Source organism: Coffea eugenioides, chromosome 8 (genome assembly GCF_003713205.1).
Source record: "Coffea eugenioides isolate CCC68of chromosome 8, Ceug_1.0, whole genome shotgun sequence".
Classification (NCBI taxonomy): domain Eukaryota; kingdom Viridiplantae; phylum Streptophyta; class Magnoliopsida; order Gentianales; family Rubiaceae; genus Coffea; species Coffea eugenioides.
In genome coordinates this window covers 36,005,357-36,015,666 of record NC_040042.1, presented here as the reverse complement: position 1 = coordinate 36,015,666, position 10,310 = coordinate 36,005,357, and the positions used below count along the sequence as shown (strand labels likewise).

Below are 10,310 nucleotides of genomic sequence, written 5' to 3'. Positions count from 1 at the left end.
CCTCTATTATAAGAACAGAGTACCCTTTTTTTCATAAACAAATTTATTTATCGAATAAAATAAAAATAAATTCATTTTTTAATAAAAGACCAACTCTTTATGGCTTTCCTTCATTATAAAAACAGAGTACAACCCGTTTTTCAACAAAACACCAATTCTTTATTACTTTTCTCCATTATAAGAACAGAGTATCCATTTTTTAATAAATAAATTTATTTATCAGATAAAAAAATAAATTTATTTTTTAATAAAAAACCAGCTTTTTATGGCTTTTCTCCATTATAAGAACAGAGTACCCATTTTCTCATAAACAAAATTATTTATCGGATAAAATAAAAATAAATCCGTTTTTCAATAAAATACCAACTCTTTATGACTTTCCTTCATTATAAGAACAGAGTACCCATTTTTTCATAAATAAATTTATTTATCGGATTAAATAAAAATAAATCCGTTCTTCAATAAAACATCAGTTCTTTAATAAAACACCAGTTAGCGACAACAACTTTAGCAAGAAGTAGAAAGGTTGACGCTATTAAGAGGCTTATAGCAAGGAAAAGTACAATACTTCACCAAAAATTGGAGCCATCATATACTTTACGAGGGCGGGGCAAGGACATTTTTCGGTTAAAATTCTCGCCAAAAGAAGCGCGGGAAAGCTTCCCTCCAAATACTGATTCTAGTGACCCAAAGTTTCTATGTTATTGGTGAGAAATCATGGGTGCTTTTTTGTGAAAATTTCAAAATTTTGCTCCCTTCCAATTTTTAGCAGAGCTGCGTATTGAAAATTTTTTAACCATTCCCGGCACAGCACATGTCAAACCTAGCACCACATGAATTCCAAGCCTTCCATACTTGCAAGGCTACTTTCCCAAATATTGTTCTCAGATTAGAGCCCTCGAAAGTTCAATCGCAACCTTCCTGCACCTTTCTCCTTCTATCTCTCTTTCCCTCTCTATCAATTTTCAGTTTCCCGTAGACATATGGTTCCCCTCTTCCTCTCTAGCATCCAGATCTGAATTTATACAATCATGGACACACTTTAAAGACCCTTTCGATGCAATGGCAGACTTCAAGGAAAAGCGATGGTGTAGGTTTTTTAATATGTTATTTTCATCTCTGTTTTGTCAATTGCATTTTTCTTGCATTTTTTTTCAATTTAACAATCGCAAGATAAACCTTTTGAAATTGTAGGCTTCTACTTCAGTGGATTAGAGTGAATGGGCATCTCAGTTGGAGTAGAGAAATGGGTCTTACTGGAAGGCAAAATGAAACGACCCGTCAAAATTGGATCTTGAACATCTATCACTTTTTAGGAGTTTGTGTGAATTTTGGGTTTTTTTTCCTGGTTTTATTCTATGTGGTTTTGTCTGTATGATTGGAAAGTTCAATTTCTGATGTACTTTCGGGGGGGTTTGACTGTAGCAGCAGGGAAGTGGGGAAGTGGGTGGCTTTCCGGTGGCACCGCCGGCTCAGTATAACCCATTAGACGAGCCGAGTCCATTGGGATTGAGGCTGAGGAAAAGTCCTTCCCTTTTGGAATTGATCCAAATGAGGCTTTCTCAAGCTAATTCACCTAAGGGTGCAAGTTCCAGTAAAAAAGAGCTTAAAGGGGCCGCTGCTTCTGGTTCCTCTGAGAAGCTCAAGGCTTCAAATTTTCCAGCAACTATTCTGCGAATTGGGACCTGGGAGGTATATTTATACATTTGCATTTGATCATGGATTTTAGAAACTTGTTTTATTGGATTGCTTATGATTTCGTTAATTTTGATTGCATGTCTTTGTTCTAATTTCTAGTATAAGTCAAGATATGAAGGGGATTTGGTAGCAAAGTGTTATTTTGATACTATGTAGTAGTTATGACTTAGTGATATACTAACCATATGGACCCAATATGTTCATCTTCTATCTCTATCTTAGGATTAATGACTCCTGCTGATGAAAGAAAGGCCTCTGCAAAATTGTTGAAAGGAAGGCTGCACAAAGTTAAAGCTGTTCAACTCCAAGATGGAGAGGATTGCATTTGAAAGAGTTCACGCCACTGATGTGCAAAAATATCTGAGGAATCAACCATATCATCTTCATCTTTCACGACCACCTATAAGCCGAAAAATGAAACTTTTGTTAGGCATAATGAAGTATACATTCCAGTTTATATGACAATGAAAGGGGTAAAAAAATCTGTGAACAGGCATTTTGGGATCTGATGATTGGAAAAAAGGAGACAGAAGCTGGTGGATTAGGTAAAGGAAGGACGATCACATCTCTTGATTGTTCATGATGGTGTTCATGTCAGTGATGATAGGTGAAGAGAAAATTTAAACTCACATCCTCATCTGTGTCCTCTTCTTGGTTGCTAATGCTACAAGCAGTTCTATTCATCTCCAGCTCATCATTTTTTGCAAACCTTCCCCTAACACGAGGCCTGCTGTCTGCCAGTGTTTTGCGGCATGCATACTGCACATTGGCTTTCAATATTAGTACACCACATATTATTCAGGCATGAAATCCAGTATGCTCCAAATGAAAGTTGGTGGACATATATATTTTTGTAGATGGAGTGTTCGTTATATTAGCAGACAAATGAATCTTCTACATATGGCTGCATGAATTAATAGCAAAGAAGGTGATGATGCCTATTTAACGGATACCTTCTGCAGAAATGTAAAATGTCATTTTCATTTGATTTATAATCTGTACAGAGTATTTCTTTTCCTCCAAGGAGGTTTATATATGTAGTCGCGTCTCTCTAGTAGTATTTGACTCTGTGTTTTGGTTTATTCAGTAATGGATACGCATGTAATTGAAGAAATAAAAAATGGTGGAGGAGAGCAAACATGACATGGCTATGAAGCTCTTACAAGCTACTTCGATTATGGACTTCGCCAATTAATGCAAACATGATACTCATTGTATATCGGCACATGGTCTATCTTAGCATTTGTTATCCCTAGTAATTTTGGTTGTACATATTAAAGCCCAATTAGGATTTGATTTGAGTATCTTTGTGCTTTGTACTGTTGATAGTATTGGTTGTAATATATTATTCCTCGTTTTGTATTTGTAATGACAAATTGGTTTGTTATTTCGTATACAAATTTTGCTATATCTCAATATTGACATTAATGATACCTCTTGCTAAAAAAATGGTTGAAAAAAAATAAGCAACTACAGTCACAAAGCTGCTTTCGGCAACTTTCTTGCAAGAAAATCATTTAGCTGCATTTGATCGTCTTTCGTAAGGGGTCGATGGTTTCCAATAAAACACCAACTCTTTGTAACTTTCCTCCATAAATTTTCTATTTTTCCTTTTTTCACTGAAGTAATTTATTACTTGGATAAAATCAGAAACTCCATTATAAGAAAAGGTTTGGAGGGAATAAGTTGTAAGCAATCCATGACAATTACCGCCTCTACACACATGTGAAGGAACAGGGGCCATGACAATTTGCTACATGTACCGTGCAAATCTTATCCCATTGAAAATCACATTGAGAGGTGGGCCACCATTTTGCTATATCTCAATATTGACATTAATGAGTTTATTTTTATTTTATCCGATAAACAAATTCCTTTTTGCCTTCAAAATGAGTACTCTGTTCTTATAATAGAGGAAAGTCATAAAGAGCTGATGTTTTTTTTTGAAAAAACGGGTTTATTTTTATTTTATCTGATAAATAAATTTGTTTATGAAAAAATGGATACTCTGTTCTTAAAATGAAAGAAAGTCATAAAGAGCTGGTCTTTTATTAAAAAATGGGTTTATTTTTATTTTATCCGATAAATAAATTTATTTATGGAAAAATGGGTACTCTATTCATATAATGGAGGAAAGTTATAAAGAATTGGTCTTTTATTAAAAAATAGATTTATTTTTATTTTATCTGATAAATAAATTTATTTATGAGAAAATGGGTACTCTGTTCTTATAATGGAGGAAAGCCATAAAGAGCTATTCTTTTATTAGAAAATGAATTTATTTTTATTTTATTCGATAAATAAATTTAATTATGAAAAAATAGGTACTCTGTTCTTATAATGGAGAAAAGCCATAAAGAGCTAGTCTTTTATGAGAAAGTGATACTTTACGGAAAGTGACCACGATTTGGTTTATGAAATAATCCCAAATAAAAATTTAGAATGAATTTATTTGTTTTGAAAGTTGTATAACGGTCATTAAAACTCCAGAGATTGGCAAAAAAATTTTGGGGTTACAGAAAAGCAAAGAGAATAAGGAGAAGAATTGAGCTTTTTATCCGTTGCAATTGTTCCGTTAAAAATGGCTCCATTCGATTTTATCAATTTTTTGTTGAGTAAAATCATTGTTCTAACGATCAATTCTTCATTTCTCGTTAATTGTCCTTAATTGGCCAAAATTACGAAATTTTGAGGATGCAATATGTTTGGGGTGAAACTTTGAGGATGAAATTGGTCAACCACCCAAATTTTGAGGATAAAAAAGTGCATTTTTTTCCTATAAGATATTTAATCAAATGTTATTTCTTGTTTTAATTTTAGTTATGACTAAACTACATATTTATCAAATAGACATACCTTTATAATTAAAGTTAATATTTGATATTTTAGGATACCATATATTTAAATAGATGAAAATTATTTTGAACATAATATATTAAAATAATTTTATTTGTCAATCATTTTGGCCCTCTCTCAAAGGAAAAAAAATCTTGGCTTCGTCACTGTCTAGGAGGAAATTGGAGCATATTGCTAACAAAAGATTGTGAAAATTTACCTTTATATCCTAATTATTTGAAAAAAAATCTAATGAACAAATTTTGCAAAAGAAACCTTGTTTCTTACCAACAAATTAAGTAACTAATAAAATCACCTTTAATATTGCTTTAACATATTTAATTTATGTTAAATACAAATTTTACCAATTTCTCTTTTGTAAAAATATAAGTGTATCACTTTTTCAATTTTAATTACAAACATTTATGTTTTTTACATAAATGTAGTGATTCAGAGTAAAATGCCCATAAATAGTTAGTATTTTGTTGATGTAATGCAAAAAAATCCATAAATAGTTGGTATGTTATGGGCGCAATCTTTTTTACTTTCACATATTTAAAATTTGTTAAATGCAAAATCTACTAGTTTTCCTTTCATAAAAATATAAGTATAATACTTTTTTAATTTTAATTTTACAAATATTTATGTATTTTACATAAATGTAATGATTCAAAATAAAATACCCATAAAATAGTTAGTATTTTTTGATGTAATGCAAAAAACTCATAAAGAGTTGGTATGTTATGGGCAAAACTTTTTTTACTTTTCCAAATATTTAAAATTTATTAAATACAAAATTTACTAGTTTCCCTTTCGCTAAAAATATTAGTGTAACACTTTTTCAATTTTAGTTACAAATATTCTATGTATTTTACATAAAATGTAATGATTCAGAATAAAATACCCGTAAATAGCTAGTGTTTTGTTGATGTAATACAAAAAAAAAATCATAAATAATAGGTATGTTATGGGCAATATATTTTTTACTTTCATAAAAATCAGTTTATGTTAAATACAGGACAACCAATTTTCCTTTCGTAAAAATATTAGTGTAACAGTTCTTCAATTTTAGTTACACATATTTATGTATTTTACATAAATGTAATGATTCAGAATAAAATGTCCATAAATAGATAGTATTTTGTTGATGTAATGCCCGTAAATAGATAGTACTGCTTATGCTTCCTTTTCGGTGTTTTATTCATAGGCCCATTATATTTATGTTAATTCCGTCACACCCCAATATATTTCCAACTTCTGCAGTACGCTACATTCACATTTCTAAACCGCGGTTATAGGTCATCACTTACTTTTTTAGAAACATTCCCTTCATCTCCGTACATGTCAGGTTGCTACGTGCCAACTTCTTTGCCATATAATTTACTTTCCACACCTGTCTTTGGAATATGTGAATACACTACAGAATTTACCCCAAAACAAAATAGCATCTTAAATACACGCACTGTGGGCCCATCCCACTATTCATCGGAGGCAATTTATTGCTTTTCGTGATGTACCCTCGTCGCCACGTGCAGCGGTCCCCCGCCGAGGCTGCTATTAAAGGCCCAAAGTCCCCATTTTAAAATTCAACAGCTCTGTCTGTCCCTCTTTGTCCAACTTAGTGTGTTGGTTTCTCCGAGTCATCTCTGTTGCGGAGTCTTTAATCACTGGAGAGGTAAGAAGCTTCCTGATCTGCCCCAAGTCTTATGAACTTCCGATAGTCTCACTTGCTTTGGTTTTTTGATGTTTCGAGAATTATATCTGGTTAAACACATTTACAATTTAGACATTAGTCGTTTATTCCTTTGTGGTGATGAAAATCCGTTAAAGTGAGTTTCTTTGGCTATTTTGGTGATTTGGTTTTCTAATTGTCCTGTATTTTTGTTGATTTTGCAGGGTTTTTCTGGGTTTTATTTGTGCTGCACTTTCTGATACTGTTTTGAGGTATTCTCTTTGAAATATTTGAGGTGTTTCTTGGATAACCCTCTTGAGTTCAGACTCTATAGATCTCCAGAAAGTCTGACATTAGTCCATTGGTTGTCATCCCTGTTGTACTTAGTAGTGATTGAATCTCTAGGGAAATCAGGGAAAAAGTTGTCGGTTTTGGACTAAAAGATAGCCCTTTCCTTGTTCTTGTGGTTTTTTACTTAGATTGATCTTGATGTTGATCTTTAATTTTCAAATTTGAGCAGATTTTGGCTGGTTTAAGACTTGAATACCAATGAGTGACTTAAAACCAAGCACACCTCTGATCTCTCCCTCAATTTCTGGAAGGCTTCCTGATTTTAAGCAGTCTGTTAAATTGAAGTATGTGAAGCTTGGATATCATTATCTGATCACCCATGGAATGTACCTGTTTTTATCTCCACTAGTTGTTGTTATTGCTGCTCAGTTGTCCACATTCTCATTCCAAGACCTTCATGCTCTTTGGGAACATCTCAAGTTCAATCTGATATCAGTTTTCTTGTGCTCGACCCTTTTGGTGTTCTTGTCTACTTTCTATTTCCTTACTCGACCTCGAGCTGTTTATCTTGTAAATTTCTCGTGCTATAAGCCTGAGGATGTGAGGAAATGCACGAGACAGCGCTTCATGGAACTATCAGTGTTCACTGGCTCATTTACGCCTGAAAACCTTGACTTCCAGAGGAAAATTGTGGAGAGGTCAGGTCTTGGTGAGTCAACTTACCTCCCTGAAGCTGTGCTCACAGTTCCTCCAAATCCCTGTATGGCAGAAGCTAGAAAAGAAGCTGAAACTGTAATGTTTGGTGCCATTGATGAACTACTTGCCAAAACTTCTCTAAAGCCCAAAGACATTGGTATTCTCATTGTCAATTGCAGCTTGTTTAATCCCACTCCATCTTTGTCTGCTGTGGTTATTAACCATTACAAACTTCGTGGGAACATTATCAGTTACAATCTAGGTGGGATGGGTTGTAGTGCTGGTTTGATCTCGATTGATCTTGCTAAAGATCTTCTTCAAGCCCATCCCAACACTTATGCTCTTGTGATCAGCATGGAAAATATTACTTTGAATTGGTATTTTGGGGATGAAAGATCAATGCTTGTTTCAAATTGCTTGTTCCGAATGGGAGGGGCTGCAATTCTGCTTTCTAATAAAAGATCTGATCGATGGAGATCCAAGTATCAGTTAGTGCACACCGTCAGAACCCACAAAGGATCCGATGATAAATGCTTTTCTTGTGTTACCCAAATGGAGGATCCCAAAGGTGAAATTGGGGTTGCTCTGTCAAAGGATTTGATGGCAGTAGCTGGTGATGCTTTGAAGACAAACATTACTACTTTGGGTCCTCTTGTGCTGCCCATGTCAGAGCAGCTACTCTTCTTTACCACATTGGTGGCGAAGAAGCTGTTGAAGATGAAGATTAAACCTTATATTCCTGATTTCAAGTTGGCCTTCGAGCATTTCTGCATCCATGCTGGTGGAAGGGCTGTATTAGATGAGCTGGAGAAGAATCTCCAGCTTTCTGATTGGCACATTGAGCCCTCTAGGATGACACTCTACCGATTTGGGAACACCTCAAGTAGCTCTCTTTGGTATGAGTTGGCATACTTAGAGGCCAAGGGGAGGATTAAGTGGGGAGACAGAACTTGGCAGATAGCATTTGGTTCTGGCTTCAAGTGCAACAGTGCAGTTTGGAAGGCCTTAAGAACTATCAACCCAGCTAAGGAGACGAATCCGTGGATGGCTGAGATTGACCAATTTCCAGTAGAAGTTCCAAGGGTCTCAGCAATCTAACAAACATAGTTTCAAGTTCTGATGTTCAGGCTTGCGTAGTGCCATCAGTTTCTAGCCCTGCAGACTCATCTTGACAGGAATGTGTGTATTAAGTTGCATTTCTCGATGGAGAGATGGTAGTTTAATAATGTATTAAGGTTATTTTGACATATTTGCCTTCCTGTTTGCCCTTGTGGTGTTTCCGTATAGGTGGATGGACAAGCACAAGCCACAAGGGCATGGTTGTGGGAAGCATGTGTTCTGTAAATTGTGGCAAGTTGGGGTAGCATGAATTTAACCAGAAATGCTATGATCTTAGTTCAAGACTTGAGATAACATGATTCATTACTTTGAACCCTTTTTTTGGGGTAGTTTTGAGCTAGAGAGGCAAGAATTATGGTAGGAAACTTGTCATGGCTACCCTTGTTTGCAATTTCTTTTTTGTGTCCAGAATCCATGGTGTTCCTTCAAAGAACTGAACAAATATCATCTTTCATTTGTTATTACTTAGTTTTGCTTATCAAACGCATTTTCTTCTTCTAGCCAAAAATGTTCATTTCCCTTGAATAGGACCCATTTTCTGTGAGCTAGAGAGGCAAGATAATACTTCACCATGGATCTTATGCTCCTTTGTTGCTGAAGGTTCATATAGAAATAAGCGTGTAAGAAGGAAATATAGATAACTAAGCACGTAAACAAATTCATTTCAATTTACTTGTTGATATTGGCTCATAATTGAGAAGAGACTTTGCATGTACTTCACAAGAAAAAAAAAAATTTGTACAAAGGAAATTACATGAAATTTTAGGATTGGAAATTACGAAGGGCTCACTTATAAGGAAGATTAATTCTCTGATATATTGAATTCTTTCTTCAAGTAAGATATAATGGCCATTAAGAATTCTTATCTATTGCCACAAAGAATATTAAAAAAGAAAACAAAAATTGGTCAGGGTAGTCGTCATCAAATTTTCCAATTTCAACTCCTGCCAAGAAAAACAGATTCTTAAGTCATCAAAGTCTTCTTGGCGTTTCTAGAGAGTCCATTTCTTCTGGTTTTGGCATTTATGGTTTATGCATTTCCTCCCTCTGTTTGCGATCTTTCCTGACATGTTTTCATGCAAGCAAATGACCATCCACGGTCAGCCTTTTGTTTGCAGACTGGTGTCCCAACTTCCAACCGTCTCCATTACAGTAATCTGATTTAATTCCTATCCTGCAAATTTGCAATAGTATCAAACGGATAATCTGCATGCATTATTTTGATGTCATTCTAAGGATATACACCAATTTTAAATTTATGTACATTATGAAAAGATTCTTCTATTCTGTACGATAGAAGAGCACAAGGTAAGAGGTGGATCCAATTTAATTTTATCAGTTAAAGTTCAAATTTTTTTAGCGTTAAAAGTACTCTAAATTCAGTGACGAGTGATAATGTTAGAATTTTATATCATATTCACAAGTGAAATTCGCCCTTGGACGGTGAAAGAAGTGTTATTGACTCTTAAAGTAAACATTGTTAAATAGTTAAAATTTAAACTATTATTTTTAGTGAGAGACATAAATTGAGGGCATGATACCCAAAAGGGACCATAGAATTTTCGTTATTATCGACGTATCTCTTAAGGCTCTGTTTGATAATCCAGTTCAACACTTAAACTTAATGGATTCAGATATTAACATATTCAAACCGTTTGATATCCAAAAATTGAACATCTGAATTAATTAAGTGGCACTGAATTTTCGAGGCACAACTTACTCCCAAAATTAAGTGATAAACTATTCACTTATCACTGAATATGATATACACTCAAATGTATTAGATTTAATACTTAATAATTCAATAATTTAATAGATTTAAACTTCAAATTTCAAATTTCAAATTTTAGTTTTATCAAACACACCCTTAGTCTATGCTCTTGTCTTGTACCTTCAAGAAACATAATAGAAAAAAGAAAGCCACGTATTTTAATTCATTAATCTGAAACAGATATTATGTCACATGATCTTTAATGAATGATGCTTCATATATATCCCC

General features: G+C 34.0%; 1 protein-coding gene and 1 long non-coding RNA gene across 4 annotated transcripts; both read left to right on the top strand.

The window, feature by feature from the left end:
• Positions 1 to 885: 885 nt before the first annotated feature.
• On the top strand, positions 886 to 3,040 carry LOC113781078. Of its 2 annotated transcripts, XR_003469552.1 has the most exons (4): positions 886 to 1,090; positions 1,195 to 1,692; positions 1,921 to 2,626; positions 2,786 to 3,040. It is a non-coding gene; the product is annotated as an uncharacterized LOC113781078 (long non-coding RNA). The 2 variants fall into 2 exon arrangements; XR_003469551.1 differs by lacking the exon at positions 2,786 to 3,040 and having other exon boundaries at positions 1,921 to 2,758.
• A 3,080-nt stretch (positions 3,041 to 6,120) lies between these two features.
• Positions 6,121 to 8,775, top strand: LOC113781538 (3-ketoacyl-CoA synthase 11-like). 2 transcript variants are annotated; one of them, XM_027327495.1, is made up of 3 exons: positions 6,121 to 6,208; positions 6,430 to 6,477; positions 6,726 to 8,775. In XM_027327495.1, the coding sequence occupies exon 3, from the start codon at positions 6,755 to 6,757 to the stop codon at positions 8,288 to 8,290; it is 1,536 nt and encodes a 511-aa protein (XP_027183296.1). In that variant the 5' UTR covers positions 6,121 to 6,208; positions 6,430 to 6,477; positions 6,726 to 6,754; the 3' UTR covers positions 8,291 to 8,775. The 2 variants fall into 2 exon arrangements, with proteins under 2 accessions (XP_027183296.1, XP_027183297.1); XM_027327496.1 differs by having other exon boundaries at positions 6,163 to 6,208; positions 6,440 to 6,477.
• The last annotated feature ends 1,535 nt before the right edge of the window (positions 8,776 to 10,310 follow it).